The 21526-nt window shown below is 35.2% G+C and overlaps 1 protein-coding gene across 5 annotated transcripts in view; it reads right to left on the reverse strand.

Annotated features, from left to right (window-relative positions):
- Positions 1–5963: 5963 nt before the first annotated feature.
- The window catches only part of LOC149542103 (uncharacterized), a 40671-nt gene continuing 25108 nt past the window's right edge, over positions 5964–21526 (reverse strand). For 2 of the 5 annotated variants that reach the window (XM_089797147.1, XM_089797149.1), the window contains exons 3-5: positions 19676–19766; positions 19029–19290; positions 7233–7597 (exon numbers count right to left, since the gene is read on the reverse strand). In XM_089797147.1, the coding sequence (XP_089653273.1) occupies positions 7452–7597; positions 19029–19290; positions 19676–19765 (498 nt within the window). In that variant the 5' untranslated portion in view covers position 19766 and the 3' untranslated portion in view covers positions 7233–7451. Of the gene's footprint in view, positions 6953–7232; positions 7598–19028; positions 19291–19675; positions 19777–21526 lie in introns of those variants that run through there. The other 3 variants (XM_089797146.1, XM_089797148.1, XM_089797150.1) reach the window with 2 other exon arrangements.

Raw genomic sequence — 21526 nt, forward strand, 5'->3', positions numbered from 1 at the left:
GATTTAGAACACCTTACTAAAAGTGTGCTTGGTAAGAGGACTTTAACTTACAATGAAGTAAGCACCCTGTAAAAGGATTTACAAAAGCCTATTAGGACTACTCTATTAAAAGATTTGACTGATTCACCGCTTAAAATGTCTCAGCATTGATGTCAGATCACCTATATTGATGTGTGCTTGATCCTTTCTGATTGGATACACCTCTGTTATCCTCTATTTCTTTTTCTCTGTTCTCCTTCTAACTGATTCTACAATGTAACTCAATTCATAACACCTTAATCACCATGAATGCTCTGTTTGCACATGCAAACTCTCTTCAATTCTCATTAGCATTTCTCTGTCCATCTCTATAGAGTTTAGGATTTATCTTCCTTAAGAAGACCTAGGTGATTTTTAGTTATGAATCAACGGTAGTGATTCACCCATATTGTCGCTTAAACCTTCCCTTTTTCTAATCAAATGCATGTCATGCATAGGGATTCACAATTAAGATTTGTCCTTATCAACAAAGATCGTAAAATAATACTTAAGTTGGATCAAAAATGGTTTACATTGTAGTTTGTGCCAATACAAACAAGTATGTCAAAATTGTATTACTCGGCATCTAAAGTCCTTGGTGCTCGGCACTAACTATAACTTCAATGTTGTCACTTGACATTTGAATGACTCGACATGCACTACTTGCTCGGCAATTGAATCACTCGACACATACTATCTGCTCGGCATCTGAGTGACTCGGCACTTGAGTGGCTCGGCACTCACCGTTTGCTCAGCATGCACTATCTTATATGTTATGCTCTGCATATGTTACTTGTTCGGTATGAACTAAGTAGACGACTTAAGTGTATAGACACTCATTAGTCAAAACCAATCTGAGATCAACAGCATGCTCGTATTCTTGTGGAGGTTGATATTTCTAAGGGTTTCCCTGAACAGATTACTTTGGCTTCTCCAAATGGTTCTTGGATCCAAAATTTTGATTATGAGGGTATCCCTTTCAGATTTAGGAAATGTCACAAGACTAGCTATCTTGTTGCACGGTGTTCCTCTAATAAGGTTAGATTGAAGAAATCACCTTCTTTGTGGTTGGGGGTTTTGGACCATCATTATACGGTTTGAAAAGTTTCCAACGAAGAGGTTGTGGCAAATTGCTTACCTCAGATTGATCATTCTTTGGCAGTTGTCGTTGCTACTATCTTTGATGCTATAGATGATATCTCTAAGGCAGATTTGGTTCAAAATGTTAAGGTTGTCCCTTCTTTTGTTTTTGTCTCTGTCCAGAACTTTTATGTTGGTGTTGGTTCAGTTGTCTTATCTCCTGTTGTTGTGGGTATTGATGTCCATGTTTCTTCTAGGAGGGTTTTGGGGTTTAGTTGTGGTGCTACCCCTTTCCCTTGTGTGGATTCTAATGCAGTATGCCCTAGTTCTTTAGGTTTATCTCTAGATTGGAAAATGGTTGTTGAAAAGGTGGAGGATGGATAGACATCAATTAAAGGAAAAAAAGGTCAAATCCTCCAAAACTTCGTTTGATGTCTTTATGTTCTCAAAAGATTGGGCCAAAATGTAAATCTTGATGGTCCTTTGTTGTGTTTTTTTGGGCTGGTTTTTAGCCCTCTTGCTGGGAACTATGGTGAGTTGCTCTAGTTTGTTGGGCGATGTTCCACAGTTGTGTTAAGATCCTTCATTGCTATATCTCTTTTTTCTCTTTGTACAAGGTTTTGAGTCTTTTTTAAAACCTATTTTTACTTAATCAAAGAAGTCATAATATTTACATTAGGGAGCTTCACTAGAAGCAAATACAAGGCCACACTTCTGGAATATGATAGTATAGTGTGTACATGTGATGCACTTATCTTTGTTAATGATAATGTGATAGTTGGTATGAGTTTTGGATGGAAAATTGGAAGATAAATTGTTACCGTAGAGGCAAAGTACACAAGAAAGAATGGATAGTTTGGCTAAGGTACTGAATTGTCTTAACAATTCAAGGACTTAGCAATGTAGGGACAACATCTTAGATGTTTACTCTAACCTAGCAGATTATGATAACAAGTTTTGGAAACGTGTTGGTTTATCAGGTCGACTAAGAAGAGCATTAAGGAAAAGGGTATATAAGGAGAACCTTGTGATATGCCAAGATATATATGATTATGATGTGATATAAATATGATTATGTTATTCGAGATTTGTTTATGTTGGATAAAGTATGTTTTGATGGTTAGAGATGAACAAAGGTTATGTGGTCATGATCTGATGTGAGGACACAAGGATTAATCAACTATTGAAGATATCTTTATAATCAGTACACTCTTTATACCACTTGTGATCGTTGTATAATGTTGTAAAAATGGTGAGCTCATTTTGTATTACAACTCCTAACAGGGTTGAGGCCTCTAACAAGTTCTAGTCCTCTAATGACATATGTGATATAATAGACTCCTAATAGGGTCAAAACTCTTTACAAGGTGTTCTTTATTAACGCAACATTTTGTGGGTACCATCCCCATTAGGGTTTTCCCTTGGCCAAGGTTTCCCAGGTTAACAAAATATGGTGTTATGGGTTTCCTTGTGGGATGTCCTTTGTTGCTATTCATGTTAATTGTTTATGCATGTTTATGGTTTATAGCTTAAATCCATAATTGGGCAAAAAGTGTTAGAATATTGATTCACCCCAGTTCCATGCCTTCCCCCCCCTTAGTATTCCCTATTTCTAACATTTTCTTCCATGAATTTTATGTTTTAACATGCTTTTGGAGGTGAAAACTAGGTGTTCTCCTTGGCACACTTTTGGTCATAACTTTTGCATACAAAATTGGTTTTCTAGTTTAAATAGGTATTGGAGAAAATATTCAATATACTTTTGTAGTGCTAATATTTTATTAATTCAATGAGTCTGGAGAGCTACGTATGTATTTGACAACTTGTTGGTGTTTATGATTTAGAAATGTGAGCGCATCCAAACAAGTTGAGAGGTGGGACCTTAAGGGGTACTCTTTTTTTATGAAGCATCTATGATGTTACAATTGATTATCAGATTTGGTGCTTCGTAGTACAAGTTCATAGATATTTTTCAAAGTTTAGGCTTCAATGTTGTTAGGTACATAGATTGTCTTCGATTTGAGGAAATGATTGGACATAGTTTGAGGATTGGAGTGTCATGTGTGTGATTGTTGAGTACATAGATTGTCTTCGATTTGAGGAAATGGTTGGACATGGTTTGAGGATTGGAGTCTCATGTGTGTGATTGTTGAGTGTAGATACAACATTGGTATTGATTATCATTTCATGGGTATACAAGAACATGTGTTGCATTTATACAATATAATCATGTTTATAGTGATTTTGTGGTAATTTGAAGAGATGTTAGGAGGTTTTTCTTATCCCCTTGACGTTTATTTGGTTCCATAACTATGGTACATGATTGCAGAAATTTTTAACAAATTAGATCGAATCTTCATTTTGTGTTGAGTCATTTGGTCTACAAGATTATTCTCTTTGATATTTTAATTTGCAATTAACTAAGGTGATGATGGGTTTGTATGTTTTAACATTTGCATCTACAAGTTATGCATGTGTGTGAGTGGGTCACCCATTTGATCGTAGACAGATGACTCGGATATGGACTATATATATCCATCGAATTTGACCATCATTGTTGTAGACTTTCTTAGTTGATATTGTTTGAGGTCATTAGTGCATTGGTATGTTTTCTTTGAGATAAGAGGATGAATGATGTTTGATACTTAGAAGGCTGATGTTGGGACTTGTGATCTTATCATGATGTTATTATAGCTAGGCTATTGATTAATTGTATTTTTCAATGAGAGATTTTGACAGTGATGTGTTGGTTGTGTAGGATTGGATGTTTGAGATCTTGGTTTTACTTGTTGTTATTGACATAACAATTTTGTGTGTAGACCTAGAGGATATTCATTTAAGAGATGGATATCATGATATCGCATGTGAATCCATATCATGGTTCAGTGGGAGTTGCTAGCAGTAGTGGGTGATCTTTCTTAATATTGTAGATGTTGCAAGATGCCTTAGATCTTGTTGTTCCAGAAGGGTCTTTCACATTTGTTGGTTCACTAGTAAGAGATAGTTATCTTCATAGCGATTGGAGATGTTGACATTTTAAAGGACTCATGGAGTCCTTGGTTGAGGTGTAGTTTATGCTTTATATTTAACTTCTTGTCATGATTGTTATTATGTCACAGTACACTTTTGATTGCTAGCTTAGAGATTTTTCTTGGTATAGTTGTTTGATATGTTCATGTGGAGCATGTTATCTCCTAGGAGGAGATGGTTAGATGATGATATCATGTTTATGTCCCTAATTCTATAGTTGAGGCTTTAACATTGATCTTGGTTAGCTTCTCTTTGTATTGACTACATGATTATTTGTTCAATTACTTCATGATGACATTGATTAGTTACAGTACTCGTGGATACATGGACACTTAGATAATGTTGATATTGTCTTGTGATTATAGATGTGTTGAGAGAGATGATGATATTAACAAAAAGAATGGGGAGCATTCACCTTGGATGGGCTCAAGAGGAGATTGTTTACTAGTGTCATGATGACTTGCATTTCTTGGATGAGTATTCTTATTCCCCACTTGGTTTACTACTTGAAAGGCGTAGCCCGTTGTTCCTTTGATGTGCATAACAATTTATGTTTATTTTTCATAGATGTTAATCTTAAGCTATGGATAGATGGACATCTCTAGAAAAATCATTTTGAAAGATTTTCGGGTATTGGTGATCTTGTGCATTTGGGTTTTATTATGTTGGAAGTCATTGATGATTGAGTTTGGGAGATAGTTTATTGGGCTTATTCCTTGGATTGAGAATGGTATAGTTTAATCATCTTGGTTATGAGATAATTACATCCATACTAAGTGCGTATTGGGCTTCTTCCTTGGATTGAGAACGGTATAGTTTGATCATCTTGGTTATGAGATAATTACATCCATACTAAGTGCATGAAACATGTTGGTTTGGTCTAAGAGACTAAACAAGGTGTTGTTATGGCTTTTTGTTTGAGGTTTTACGGAGAAGATCCTACATGTGACACAATTGACATTTAGAGGTGTGTGTATAAGGACATGTTGCAAGTTTTGATTTTGCATGTTTATGTTTGATTTCACTTCACATTGCATTTAAGGTTGGTTGAAGCTATTGAATAGTAGAGTGTGTTCATAGGTTGCAATGTGAAAGATGTTGTGAACATTCATCTCTTTTCTTTGTTGGAGGTAAAGAACATGAGAAAGCATCGAAGACTTGTGAGAGTAGTCTTTTTCTTGCATGGAGATTCTAAGTAATTATATGATTGATTTATTATGTGGGTTATGTGAAAAATTAAGGTTGCAAGTTTCCTTACAAAAGCATTTTTGTGCATTCTAAGGTAATCTAGAGATCCTGTATAGAGATTGATACCAATAATGATATTCTCAAGGACATCAAGATGAAATTCATACAATCATAAAACCATTTAAATATTTAATCTATTAAATTGAGCATTTCACTAGAATGTATCAAAGTTGACAAACTATAAAACAATTTTGCACTGCATTTTCATCTACATATAATCTATGAATGCTTTTATGTACTTTGGATTAAGATGATTCTTAAAATCTCAAAATTCTTAATTTTGCAATTTGATCCTCTAATATTCTTTGAGCCTAGGGATTTTCTCTGTCCTTGGATAACCTAATTGACAAATTTACTTTATTGTGCTCCCACTTTTAACAATTGAAAATACTCTATCAATTACTAGTATATTTTAAATTTCTCTTTTGCAATCCATATGCACAAAACATTGTTCAATGATTTCAATGCACTCCTAGTATAAACGTCCTAACTTGATTTTTTTCACAAATTGAAGGATAATTAATCAACCATCAACGAAGCCTTTTTTTTCCTAATAAATCAAGTACGAAATCCCACATTGCTCGTAATTATGATATAAGGTATATTATATTACATGGACCAAAATCTTTTCCAATTGAGAAAGAGTAATCAAGGGTGAATAATCTAATGGATTTTCTAATAATTGGATGAAAAATAGGAATGGCACCAATTCCACAATCATGGATATCAAGCATCAAGCGTCATAAGAATCAAAAGAGTTTTGCAGCGGTAGCAAGAGCTCTAGGTTCAAGTGAATCACTTGTTAAAATAAACAAACTTGGAACCCGTTCTCTAAAGCGTGAGACAGGCATCTATTCAATGATCCATGCAGTTCAACATTTCTTCATGACGCTAACAAATGCTTAGAGGTGGGTATGACTTAATATAAAAATACTTCATATAGTGGAAGATCCCACTATCTATCTAATATATATCCTTCGAATTGAAAGAGCGGTAGCAAAAGGTCGAGGTTCAAGAAAGTCATTCGTTGAAAAGAGAAGTGGTGGAACCCTTTCTTTAATGGTAGGATGCAGGCATCTGTTCAGTGACGATGCACTTCAAAATTCATTCCTGATGCTAAACAATGCTTAGCAGCGGATATAATTTAAATATCAAAATACTCCATTGATGAAAGATCACACACTCAACTTTCATTGAATCGTTGCTTAAATAGCAGGAAGGAAAGGAGGGAAATCATGACTTCCACCATCTACTTTAGGACAATAACAGTCTAAAATCAAAATCAATGCAAGATTACATTTACTCCTGATTTGTGAGACCCCGCAGAGATTGCACTCGGCAAGGTCCCTCTAGTAGACCTTAGAGGCGACCTTCAAAGTACCTGATTGTTCTAATGTCCACCTTTCCATTCTGAACTACTTCTCACCTGTGAGGAGTTCTTAGCTGTTGTTATTCCTTTTCTTGGTTCTTTTGTTGTTTTGCTTTCACGTTCTTTCCGTAGACACTGTTTGGTGCTTCCCCCTACTGGCCTTTGCCCTTTGTACTATTTCCAGTCCCTTAGACCCTCGATGGTCCCCTGTTGGACATTAATAAATTTACCTTATCTTATCTTAAGGCATGCACAAAATTATAAATAGTCCTCTCAAATATCAAAGCAGGTCCACACAACTACAAGGGAAAAAATACGGCATGAAGACATGCTAGTACAGATAAACACAAATGCTAGAAGTAACATTGTTTTAGCTTTATGTTTCAGGCATCAATTATAATCAATTTCTCTAAAAGCCAAGCAAATAATTGAAGGTTGCTAGCAAATAGTTCAGTTTTGTTTTAAGAGCTAAGCAGACAAAGTCATATTTTCAGATAAGATAAATCCATTAACGTAAAACAATTGTAATTCTGATATACAACCAAAATTCTGCCAACCATTTCAATGTTCTGAAGAAAGACTAAGTAATACAGATCATTGCTCGCAGCATTTCCTTTTGGTCGATGTTGTAAAGGAAGCAGCTCTAATACATGGACCTTTCCATTGGACAAAAATTAGAACCTTCAACTTAACAAATGAATTCAAATCACTTAGAATCCTTTAGAGATACCATTGCTCTAAGAACTTGTGGACTTATTACATCGGACAAACCACCTTTCTCTGAAAGCGACAAAGTTTTATCCTTCACATAGCTTTGTAATTTTTTTACATCGAAGTCCAATTTCTCCTGATCTGCATCCACCGAGCATGAAAAAGATATGATATAGCCTCTTGTGTTTCGGTTGCAAGTAATACTACTGATTTCAATAGATACAGTTGACTACAAAAAAGAAAGTGTCTACAATCATGAACTCCACTATTTTTAAACATTTGAACAGAACGGTTCTACTTTTAAGTATCACACATTAAACTCACTAGGCATACTGTACTTTTCCTATGCATTTATGGAGAAAGGCTGTCAGGACATGGCAGCCAAGGGATGATTAGTGTTTCAGGTGACCTAAAAATCTGTTTCAACATACAGGGTGTCACGTGAACCTTGGAAGAAAAAAAAATGGTGGCTTTCTATTGGTCATTGAAGTGTGCAAGAACAGGTTTCTTGATAACCGTCAACAATAGGACCAGGTCTGCTGACCGTCCTAGGGCTGTTGCCAATACAAGAATTGTTAAGGCATATGAATGAATACAATGGAGCTATGGGGCAATGGAAAGGAAAAATTAAGACACGAGAATGAAATTTGTACATTCATTCTTAAGGAAAAAGGAAGAAATTAAGACACAATAAAGAAATTAATTGAAAATTAGCAAGATAGAAAGGTTGTAACATACTAAATACAAGGAATTTCCATGTGGCTGTGAGTAAAATCAGTCAAGGAGGCTTCCTTATAGGAATTTCCAAGGATTGCGAAACTGATTTGAAGGTGAATCATCTCTGTGTGCTTCTGGTTTTTTAAAGTTTTCATCATTAAGTGATTGTATTAGCACATATAATGATTTACACAATAGGTGTGCTATGAAAGAGCAAGCATGTTGGCAAATAAAATTTTAATTATGTAATAAGATTATAAGACTCAAATGATGAACAATGAAAGCTAATACGCACAGTAAAATAACTCACAAGTAACAAATTTTGATAAATTAATAATTTAATTATAAACCAGAATAGAAGCTTCCACACTTCTTTGAAAAATCAACAGCTTTACGAAAAACTGAGTTACCCGCACGTCACTATGATGTTGAGTGATCATGAAGAAAAATTTCAAATTTTGGTGATTGTGTCCTAATATTAAATAACATTAATCACTTAATGATATAGGAATTTCCAAAGATTGTGAAACTGATTTGAAGGTGAATCATCTCTGTGTGCTTCTGGTTTTTAAGTTTTAATCATTAAGTGATTATTGTTATTTAATATTAGGACACAAACACCAAGATTTGAAAATTTCCTTCATGATCACTCAACATCATAGTGACATGCAGGTAACTCTTATTTTCTCAAAGCTGTTGATTTTTCAAAGAAGTGTGGAAGCTTCTATTCTGGTTCATAATTAAATTATTAATTTATCAAAATTTGTTACTTGTGAGTTATTTTACTGTGTATTAGCATTCATTGTTCATCATTTGAGTCTTATAATCTTATTACATTTTTTTAATTTTATTTGCCAACATGCTTGCTCTTTCATAGCACACCTATTGCGTAAATCGTTGTATGTGCTAATACAATTATCCTAGTCTTGGAGACATTTACAAGAATGTAGATGTTTCTGGATTTGATTGTGTTTGAATTTTTTAGCACCAACATTTCAAATCACACTCCTGCTCTCTTCTATCCTGATGATGAATCATGGAGTGTGATTAGAAATATTGGTGCTGAAAAATTCTCACACAATTGAATCCAAAAACATCTACACGATTGTTATGGATTGTGGAAATCTGATAGATTTAAATGGTATTTACAAGACTGTTGACAACATCCTAGGGCAGATGAAAAATGCAATTCATAATAGAGATGCTCATTTTTGGATTTTATAACCAACATATTAAGCCCCTTGAACACAGCAATAGAGCACTGTGAACATCCCACTTCATATGACAAACTATGTTCTAAATTCTGAATGGTATGCACGAAAGGATAGAAAACTAACTACTTGTAAAGATGAAGAGGTGAAAGAAAAGTTAATGAAGGCCCTCTGAAAAATGTATTTAGTTAGGAAGACAATTTTACTTCAAATATAGTAGATTGTCGTTGATTTTATAGGTCTAATATTCAACAAATCAAATGTGAAGATTGAGCTGTGTTAGCTCAATCTGAATCCTATTGGATGGTAGTCATGGCATTGCAAAGGTGCACCAAAGGATACAAAACTAACTCCTTGTAAAGATGACGAGGTGTAAGAAGGGTTAATAAAGGCCCTTTGAAAAATGTTTTTAATTAAGAAGAAAATTTTACTTCAAACATAGTAGATTGTGTTATACTTGATTTGTAATCTAACACTCAACGAACCAAAGGCAAAGATTGAACTGTATTAGCTCAATTCAAACCCTATAGGATGGTGGTCATGGCATCGCAAAGATGCACCAAAGAATAGGAAACTAACTCCTTGTAAAGATGAAAAGGTGAAAGAAGAGTTAATGACGGCCTTTTGGAAAATGTACTTAATTTTGAAGAAAATTTTACTTTAAACATAGCAGTCTGACCTTCAACAAACCAAAGGTGAAGATTTAGCTGTGGTAAAGATGAAGAGGTGAAAGAAGAGTTAATGAAGACCTTTTGGAAAATGTATTTAATTTCGATGCTTCTCTTGGTCTATCAGCATGAGTGTGTGTGTGTGTGTGTGTGTGTATATCAACTCATGAGACATGTCATCAGAGCACGTCTCCACAACGTGAAGCCATGTTCGCTCATGACAAGGCTTTTCATAACCCTAATCCTAATCGGGTTAGTTATTACTTAACCAAGTATCATTTGGCAAGTTGCTGATCTGCAGTTAATTGTTTTTTATCATTGCTCGATCCATAATATGGTTCAATATTATTGCATACGATCATTGCTTGATCTGTTCTATGAATCAATATTCATTATTAATGCATATGATCATTGCTCGATCTATGGCAAGAGAAGATACAATAATTAAGATTAGAATCTGCTGGTACAGATTACAATATACTTGGTGTTGGAAGATTGGAGAGATTGTTGCAAGATTGGTTTGACAATGATATGTTACATTTATGATTGAGTTTGTCATTGATGTCAACATAGCATGTTTGATGTCTTTTGTGGTATCTGACAGAAGAACAACGGAAAGATCAAGTTGATACAGATGGCTAGTTGAGCATGATAGCCACGCGAGGTTATGGGAGATACTTCTGAGTATCTAGCATATGCAGTTAACGTCGGAAGCAGAAAGGATAAGTCTAGAAGAAGTTATGTAAGTTATGGTGATATCTGTTCTGAAATAGAATTTACAGAGGCATGTTCTGGTAAACTTGTTATATCTCTTAGCAAAGTTGATATCTTGAGGATAAAGGTTGAGGACATGGAGAAGACATGTTGAGGATGACGTGGCCAAGCTTGTTCATCATAATTTTGAGTGTACGGAATGTTATTCAAGTTGCAAGGCGAAAGATTTGTGTTATCGCTAAGTGTAACATGTTCTTAATGTGGTCCTATAATAATTAATTGAGAAGGACTAACAGCTGACTCGAGGAATTGTTTGATGGACTTGGTATAAAGGAAGGATATTTTCCTTTATCACAGTATGGATATATGCGAATTGTGAATATTTAGAAAGCAGCAGAGAATGCGAAATGTGAAATTGAGCAAAGCAGTGCGGAAGTGAAGGAAATTTCATTGCCGAGGTTTTGTTGAGTGATCCAAGGTTTGGTATTCGGATCCGAGGTTCGTGACCTGGTCTAGAAGGTCTGACAGTGATTGGTTCGGTTGACAGGACAAAGGAAAGAACAAGGAAAGAAGAAGATAACAATAAATTATTTGTTTGAGCAGTGAGCTCTTCTTGTAATTGAAATTGCATGTTTGGGCAGTGGGCTCTTCTTGCATACATTGTACTACAACTCCTAACAGGGTTGGCACAACTCCTAGCAGGGCTGGAATCTCCTAACAGGGATTCAAAGTCTCCTAACAGGGACTCGTTGGACTAAATGTTGTAATAGACTCCTAACAAGGTTCATCCTCTAATAAGGAATATTTATATTAGTACATCATCTTGTGGGCATCATTCCTCCAGGGGTTTTCCCTCTGATCAAGGGTTTCCCTAGTCAACATATCTGGTGTAAATTGTAATTGTTTATGTGCATCTTTGTATGGTTGCTATTTGCTTTGGTTGAATGGTTAAGTTTGTTTAAAGAAGATAAGTGTTTTAATTGTTGCATAACTAATTCACCCCCCCACTCTCAGTTATCTTTGTGGACTATTGTTTCTAACAATTGGTATCAAAGCATTAGGTCCTTGAAGATAAAGTTTAACAACTTTGGGAGATCATGGCAAGAGAAGATAGTCCTAAGTCAGATAGTGGAACTTTCGACACAGAAGATAGAAACTCTTGGTGAGTTATTCGAAGAAGATATGAAGATCAAGGAAGGTATTGATCTGGTTATGAAAAAAGAAAAAGAAGGTATGAAAAAAAATTCTTGTTGGATATGTAATGAATTTGGTCATTATGCGTCTACATGCCCTAAGAGAATAAGGAAATCTAGAAAGAGTTTGATTTCTGATGAAGATGAAGAATTTAAAGCAAGTGTGGAAAGATTCTTGAATGATTGTGATAATGAACCTGAATTAGTTAAGGAAGAGGAAGTATTAGAAGAGATAGCTTTGGTAACTATTGTTGATCCAAAGGCTAACCATGAAAATGTGGAAGTTATCATTAGCAATGATTTGCAAAATTGGAATCAGATTGAAGAGCAAAGATATGATCCTAGAGCAGAAGAAAGAGTTGAGTTGAGAACCCCTGAACAGAATGGCATTGCAGAGAGAAGGAACAAGTCAGTTACATAAGTTGCAGAAGCTATGTTAGCAGAGAATGATGTATCCAAGACATTTTGGAGAGAAGCTGTGAATACAGCAGTCTACACTATGAATAGAGTGCAAGTTAGGAGGGAGACAAACAAGAAACCTTATGAACTGTGGTTTGGTCACTTGCCTACAGTTAAGTATTTCAGAATATTTGGAAGTAAATGTTACGTAAAGAGAGATGATGATATTGGTAAGTTTGATACTAGAAGTGATGAAGGACGTTTCTTGGTTATTCATTGAAAAGCAAGGCTTATAGATGTTATAATCAGAGAACTAAGACTATTATGGAAAGTGCAAATGTGAAAATTGATGAGTTCAAAATACAAGAGAGAACAGTTGATTACAATTCAGAGAATGATGTTGGTACTAAACCAAGGAATGAAGAGATATTTCTTGAGACTAACAATGATTTGTAGAATGAAGGAGAACCAAGGCAAGAACAAAGCTCAGAACCTTCAATAGAACCAAGAATTGAGATAGCAACTCCTACTTCGGGAAAGAACGTGATAAAGAATCACCCATCCGAACAGATCATCGGACGCGAAGACAAAGGTGCAATGACAAGAAGCAAAGTAAATGAAGAACTATACTTGATATCTCAAGTTGAAACAAAAAATGCAGATGAAGCATGCAAAGATGAATACTATAAACAAACCATGAAAGAGGAATTGGATCAGATAGAAAAGAATGGAACATGGGAATCGGTCCCTAGACCGACAGACAAAAATGTGATAGGAACCAAATGGGTATTCAAGAACAAGATAAATGAACAAGGAGAAGTTGTAAGAAACAAAGAAAGATTAGCATGTAAAGGTTACTCACAGCAAAAAGGAATAGATTATGAGGAGACTTATGCTCTAGTGGCTAGAATAGAAGCAGTAAGACTATTTTTAGCTTATGCAGCACAAAGAAATTCAAAGTATATCAAATGGATGTCAAGTCAGCATTTCTGAATGGAGAACTTGAAGAAGAGGTATACATTGAGCAACCTGAAGGATATCCTTTGACAGATGACAAGGATATTGTATGCAAACTAAGGAAAGCATTGTATGGATTGAAGCAAGCACCTAAAACCTGGTACACAAGGTTAGACAAGCATTTGACAAAGCTTAGATATAGCAAAGGTATGGCAGATAGCAATCTATATTGGAAAGAAATTGATGATGGTTTGATGATTTTGGTAATATTTGTTGATGACGTTATATTTAGAGGCAATGATGAAGAAAGCAAAAAGTTTGCAGAAGAAATGAAGAAAGAATTTGAAATGAGTATGATAGGAGAAATAAAATATTTCCTAAAATTGCAGATAGTACAGAATAAAGAAGGAACCTTTATTTCTCAAACTAAGTACTTAAAAGATTTACTGAAAAGGTTTGGTTTGGAAACATGTAAACCTATTGGAACACCTATGGTAACTAGACACAAGTTATCTACAAAGGATGAGACACCTACTATTGAGCAGAAGAAGTACAGAGCTATGATCGGAGGATTGCAATATCTGATTCACACAAGGCCGGATATAGTAAATGCAATTGGAATTGTTGCAAGATTCCAAGCTGATCCCAAACAAGCACATTATGCAGCAGTAAAAATGATATTTAGATATCTAAAAGGAACTTCAAAATTTGGATTATGGTATGACAGAGCTAATGACTTTACTCTAAGTGCTTATACTGATGTAGATTGGGCAAGAAGTATGGATTACAGAAAGAGCACTAGTGGAGAAGCCTTCTTTCTTGAAGGAAGATTGGTTTCTTGGTTAAGCAAGAAGCGGGATTGTACATCTCAAAGTACAGCAGAAGCAGAGAATGTTGCAACAGCAAATAATTGCAATCAAGTTATTTGGATGAAACAAATGCTAAAGGATATAAGGATAAAAATCAGTGAACCTGTTGTTATACATTGTGACAACACAAGCACAGTAAATATGTTTAGAAATCTAGTGTTGCATTCGAAGACTAAGTACATTTCTATTTAGTATCACACGTTGAGAGAAAAAGTTGCCAAAAAAAAATTAGATTAGAGTATGTAAGCACAAAAGAGCAAATTGTAAATATATTCACTAAGCCTCTTCCCAAAGAGACTTTTGAGTATTTGCGAGGTGTGCTTGGGGTTATGCCCCTTCCTACATCAGAGTAGAAGATGCAAGAATGCATCAGTCCAGGGTAACAAAGCACCATTGTTTGTCCGAACTGGATGTTGATGCTTCCTATATGGGGGAGTATCTGTGATGGACAGAGTCATCTAAGACTCTTGATTGATATTGTTATAAATAGTGTCTTTTGACACTCGAACTGAAAAAGTATCACTTGATTACAGAGTTTGATGCAAAGATATTGGTTGCAGAAACCTTTGACATTGATGTCAATGGGGCAGAAGTTTGGCATGAAAAACATTATGCTAAATCGGGAGAAGTATTATGCTAAGAAGAAAAGTTTGGCAATATGCTGAGGAATATGTTTGGCATAAACAGAATATGCGGAATAACAGTTTGGTATAGAGCACATTGAGGTATATCAATGGGGGAGAATAATTGACGAAAAAGATTTAAAGATAGACGGTCTTTTGTTGGTATTCTTGGAACTAGATGTTTTTCATCTATGTTGTCATCAATGCCAACGGGTGAGATTGTTGGAAGATTGGAGAGATTGTTGAAATATTGGTTTGATGATGATATGTTACATTCATGACTGAGTTTGTCATTGATGTCAACATAGCATGTTTGATGTCTTATGTGGTATTTGATAGAAGAAGAACGGAAAGATAAAGTTGATATGGACGGCTAGTTGAGCATGATAACCACCCGAGGTTATGGAAGATACTTCTAAGTATTTGGCATATGCAGTTAACATCGGAAGCAGAAAGGATAAGTCTAGAAGAAGTTATGTAAGTTTTGATGATATCTATTCTGAGATAGAGTTTACAGAGGCATGTTCTAGTAAACTTGTTATATCTCTTAGCAAAGTTGATATCTTGAGGATCGAGGTTGAGGACATGGAGAAGACATGTTGAGGATGACGTGGCTAAGCTTGCTCGTCATAATTTTGCGTGTACAGAAAGTTATTCAAGTTGCAAGGCGGAAGATTTGTGTTATCGCTAAGTGTAACGTGTTCTTAATGTGGTCCTATAATAATTAATTGAGGACTAACAGCCGACCCAAGGAATTGTTTAATGGACTTGGTATACAGGAAGGATATTTTCCTTTATCATGGTATGGATATATGTGAATTGTGAATATTCGGAAAGCAGCAGAGAGTGCGGAATGCAAAGTTGAGCAGAGCAATGCAGAAGTGAAGGAAACTTCATTGCCGAGGTTTTGTTGAGTGATCCGAGGTTTGGTATTCGGATCCGAAGTTCGTGCCCTGGTCTACAACGTCTGACAATGATTAGTCTAATTGATAGGACAAAGGAAAGAACAAGGAAAGAAGAAAATAACAGTAAACTATTTGATAAGTAGGAGATAATTTCCACAGCTAGTCAAATTGTGATATGAATATCAGGATTTAACTGTGTGATTTTGAGTCAAACTCGATGACCCATGTTTGAGCAGTGAGCTCTTCTTGTAGTTGAAATTGCATGTTTAGGCAGTGGGCTCTTTTTGCATACATTGTACTACAACTCCTAACAGGGTTGGCACAACTCCTAACAAGGTTGGAATCTCCTAACAAAGATTCAAAGTCTCCTAATAGGGACTCATTGTACTAAATGTTGTAATAGACTCCTAACAAGGTCCATCCTCTAACAAGGAATATTTATATTAGTACATCATCTCGTGGGCATCATTCCCACCGGAGTTTTCCCTCTAATCAAGGGTTTCCCTAGTCAACATATCTGGTGTAATTGTTTATGTGCATCTTTGTATGGTTGCTATTTACTTTGGTTGAGTGGTTAAGTTTGTTTCAAGAAGATAAGTGTTTTAATTGTTGGGCTCTTCTTGCATACATTGTACTACAACTCCTAATAGGGTTGGCACAACTCCTAACAAAGTTGGAATCTCCTAACAGAGCTTCAAAGTCTCCTAATAGGGACTCATTGTACTAAATGTTGTAATAGACTCCTAACAGGGTCCATCCTCTAACAAGGAATATTTATATTAGTACATCATCTTGTGGGCATCATTCCCACTGAGGTTTTCCCTCTCATCATTATCTTGGTGGACTCTTTCCCTCTCATCATTATCTTGGTGGACTATTGTTTCTAACACTTGGATCTGTTATGATGTATAGAGTTTCGATTAAATACAAAAATGATATTTTTATCTCCAAATTTTTTGAAATGATTATTCTTATTGAGCACAAGGAATGTGCATGTATGTATGTATGTATGTATGTCAGTTCACATAGTGGACTGACGTACATACATACATGCATATATAATCAAGTCAAACTGTCATTCTTATATCTGACCAAAGCTATAGTATGAATCAACACCAAAGATGCCACACAAACTGATGTGAAGGCAGGGAAAGGATTAAAGGTTGTTCCATTGGATGAGGCAAACCCTCATATTGGCAATAAATCAAATTCAATGTTCGATTTTAATTTAGGCAGGGATGAGGCAAAGGCATAGCAGTAGAAGATATAGTTTAGTACATTCTGTCCTTTTGTACTTGTAACATCCCATTTTGGGATTTACCTGATTTTGCCCAAAAATAACAATTCTAACATATGCAATTTATTTACGAATAGAAGTCAATAAAGAAATTACATAATTGTAATCCCACTTAGAGAAAATCCTGATTTAGGTCTTATAAACAATATTGCTTAACATCATAGCATCAATGTCAAGAATCTATGATGATACACATAGTCTTTATTGAATCAAAGTATCCTAAAATCATCAGGAATCCAATGGAAAATCTTGATAGGACACTGTGTGACTATCTTCCTCAACCAAGCCCATGGGCACAAAATGAAGCTCCAATCCATTCAGCCCCTTGGCCCACAAGTATTGCAGGACCTCCAGTCCATCCATCTCAAGGTGATGTACTTGAAGAGGGAAGAACGATACTGCTGCATTTTCCTATTTGCCAAACATTTCGCATTGATTCCAAACATGGTTGCCAATGGAAATTAGGTAAATAATTATTTATCCTATATTTGAATATTTATGTTCTTAAACTTATCTCACAATATTTATTGCTGATGATTATATTTATTTCTGCCTTTGCATCTTAATTTTCCTTTTTGTTTTTCAGATTACCCTTGATGCCTTCACCAAATTAGGCTTCCTTCTTTTATACCTTATTCTGGACAGAGTTGCAACCTTTCACTGTTATTCCTATTTTACAGAATGCAACCTTCCATCCTTAGTCGTCGTGTTAGTTCTTAATTTAATTTTAACTGAATGCTTTTTAGGTATCACTGCCAGTAGTTAATTTCATTAATTTAAATGCTTTTATTGGTTTTGGACATCTTGGCACCACCATACTCTTTTGCTATTCTTTAAAGGCTGTGATCTCAAACTCTCCGAAGCTACAATCTGTTAATGTCCATTTTAATTTTTTAATGAGGTGTGGTGAATTACAAGGCTGTGATATGAGGACTGGCATCCCTAGTTTGGCTGGGCATGACAGTAATTGTAGCTTTTTTACCTTTTCAATTTGTTGTACATGTGTATTGAAGCTAAATACTAAACTGAAATGATTATACATTGAAAGTTCGTTAATTTGTATGATAACTCATGCTATTTCTTAATATAGCTCTAAAGTTTCATAACATGGTTATATGCTGAATATGGTGAATGCCTTATTGAAATTTTCTATATTTTTTAATCTCCCCTATTTCATAATTTGCTGCCCCTGCCAACCCCTAAAAATAAGGCCTCCCATCCCTTGCCATCATGGTGCATCCTCCTGTTTCCTAACTTTCCCATCCCTAAAACTTGGTAGAACATGGTAATTTTCAAGTTTTATGTTCATTGAACTCATTGTCAAATTCAAACCTTTCACTTAAGCTTTCTAGGCAATGTCATCTATCCAAAATAGAACATCATCAACTATCAAACATGACATCATTGCAAAGTCACCTTTCCATAGATAGTTTCATATTTCAACAGTCATGTCTCTCTCCTGAGACGAGTATCATTTAATGCCCAAATCAGATGCTACTTAGGCTAAAGTGACTTGTGACCCATCAGCACATTATAATTTTTATTAAATCCATGACTATCATTAGCTACTAGAAGCTACTATACAATGAATTACTTGCCAGTTCTCTTGCTTGGAACTAACGTTGAAGGGTGAAGAGAAGAATTGAATACAGTCTATACATCTGGTAATTGCACAGGTTGGACATGCAGTGTTGATCCTACTGGTTGCTTTGACCTTCCTTTGGATCTTGTCAGTGAAATTTTCTGCAGTGACCTACATAGACTTTTGTTTGACAGAATGGAGCAAGAAAAACTACTCTATCAAAATAAGGTAATTCTAGGGCTCAATAAGACAAATGGAAGAAGATAACACTGACCTTGTTAATAAAAACTATTTAAAAAGTAGGTTAAGATGCTTTTAAGTAGGTTAAGATGCTTGCTTGAGAGTGGAGATAATATGAGTCTATAGATGTAAAAACATTTGGTAAATTCTTCTTATCAAGAATAAGAAATGGATGGAGTGCCCTTTCAGTTGTGTACCTTTCTCTAAGCTGACATGAACTGCATGAAATGGTAAGCGTGCAAAAATGTCTCCTCCAGCAAACATCATCCATGTCTTCTCAGTTGAATCATGGTCTCCACAAGTTCTGCAAATTTCCTTGACTTTAGCATCACTTCCCCCTATTTGTTTCATGAGTGATTCATAAGGAGAAGGAACACTACTTTTTGAAGTGCGAGCTTGTTTTCGTAATGCTGTTAGAGCCTCTCGGTTGCTATTCCTGGACCTGTCACACTCAACCAGCTTTTTCCAACTTGAGATAGTCAGATAAGTAAGATGTGATAGAACCAATTTTGATATAACCACATAGAAAAGTTTCATAACAATGAGATTTCAGATGTTTCTACTTTTGAAATAGCTAAACATAATATTCAAAACATTGACAATTAGAGAGCTGAAATCTGGAATGTCAATGTTATGAATCTTTTTCCATGGTTATTTGAAAAACAGATAAAAAAATTTGAGGAGAGATCTAAAATGTCAACGTCATGATTTTTTTCAACACAGTTATTCAGAAGCCTCTCTAAGTAGTATGATAACGGAAAGACCAATATCCTGAGATATGACTGCTTCACAATTGTACATGATTCAAAACCAAGCAAGTTTCAATGGCAAACATGTTATTCACCTGTTGTTTAGCCAAGAGAAGATGCTCAGCCTCAATTTCAACTTCAACAAGTCCTTGTTGCAGGCGTCTAGCTTCCTCGTTCATTTCCATACTGCAACCAACTAGAAAGAACATTTCCTAAGTTCTCCCAAATTTGGATTGTATAAAGGTATGGTTAAAAAGGTATGGTTAAAAACTTTAATCTAAGAAAAAAATTGGGTCTATCTATCCAAAACAAAAGTAACTATGTGAAGGAAAAAAACTTAAATAACTGCTTGGTTTAATTTGGTTCCATTGGTTCAACTTTCTTTTTTGAAAAGATCAAATATTTTATTAAAATTTTAAATAGTATAAATGTTACTGAAAAAACAGCACACTCTGAAGGGCCAAATTATGAAAATAAAGTAGTACAGCTCCAAAAAAATATGTCATCCAGAGTAGTGAAGAAACATAAGAAACAGAAGGGCATACATAGTTCTCAATATAAGAAACAAACATAATGATGTCACTCTCTTGAAAAGCTGATAAATGCTAGATAGATCACGAAGAGAGTAGCATTTTAAACAGAAAGAAAAATGAAATAGCAAGGGCAGGGAAGAAGGTAGACACTTGCAGTGAGCACTAACCCATTTACAATTAATGTACTGTAATGATTTAGCAAAAATGCAATTGGAGAAATTCCAGTGACTCTGTATCTATGCAGCTCTAGTTGAAGACTTTGGATGTCAAATAAATCAGATAGCAGCCCTGTTGTGATTCAAACCAGCTCTCTCAATCAATTCCATTGGCATTGCAGGAGCAGAGCTGAGCGGATGGTTTGTTGAGTCATCCAAATCAATAACTTGTGATAAGGTGGTGCTCAAACTTCAAATTTTAGGGATTTTCATGCCAGAGAAACTTGCAAATATCATGATATTTCAGATCTCAAATGCCTGCAAAATATTTTCCTCAACAATTGTTTGAAAATGTTGTTGTCTTCCATTTTGACTGGTTGCTTGACTGACATTGGCAATAGATGTTATCATCATAATTTATTTTTTCTTACATGAAGGCTGTAAACTGCAATTTTTTTGGACATTTCAATTTAATTCTCCGATGATATTGTTAAAATGATTTAGAATAACTGAGAGTGGAGGTGAATCAGTTATCCTGAGGTCCAGATATACCAATTCAACTTTTAATTACTTCAAATAATTCATAACTAATCATTAAGTAGCTCGGTCTCTATAGCAAATAATCAGCAACATAAAGAAAAGCAGTCCACTGTCCAAGTAGTAACAAACTTGACAGAATGTAAAACAATAACAGTAAAACATCTCAAATAACATTCACACAAGTATGACACCAGGATTTAACGTGGGAACCCAATTTGGGAAAAACCACCAGTAACATGCTAACAATATTTCACTCTTCTAAAGTGAGCTCTGTGAGGAGCCAACCCTATTAAAGGTTACAAAATTCATTGTTAAATGTGATCTTGTTAAAGGATTTAATCACCCTGTTAGGAGTGACCTTGGTAGAGGGCTTTAGAACATTCCATTAGAATGTCACCTTGATTAAAGGACTTTCAAATGATTGATAGGTCAACTTTGATTGAAGGATTTCAATACTGATACAATGGTTAGAAAATAACAATAGGTTGATCTAATAAATACGACTCACTTTGCAAATACAGATCACAATGTAGCTCATATGTTGATTCACTAACTGACCTCCATTATCATCATTGTCTCTAATCTGCTTGGCAATCCTTCAAGTCACACTTCACTTCTTCATAACTCTTCTCAACCTCCTGCTTAAGTTTGTCAGTCAGTGACATCAACAACTGCTCCAACCTTATTAGATTAGCCCTTATGCCTCCTTAGATAGGTA

The sequence above is a fragment of the Cupressus sempervirens genome, chromosome 8 (genome assembly GCF_028749045.1).
Source record: "Cupressus sempervirens isolate cs-2001-9-10 chromosome 8, ASM2874904v1, whole genome shotgun sequence".
In the NCBI taxonomy this organism is placed as follows: Eukaryota; Viridiplantae; Streptophyta; class Pinopsida; order Cupressales; family Cupressaceae; genus Cupressus; species Cupressus sempervirens.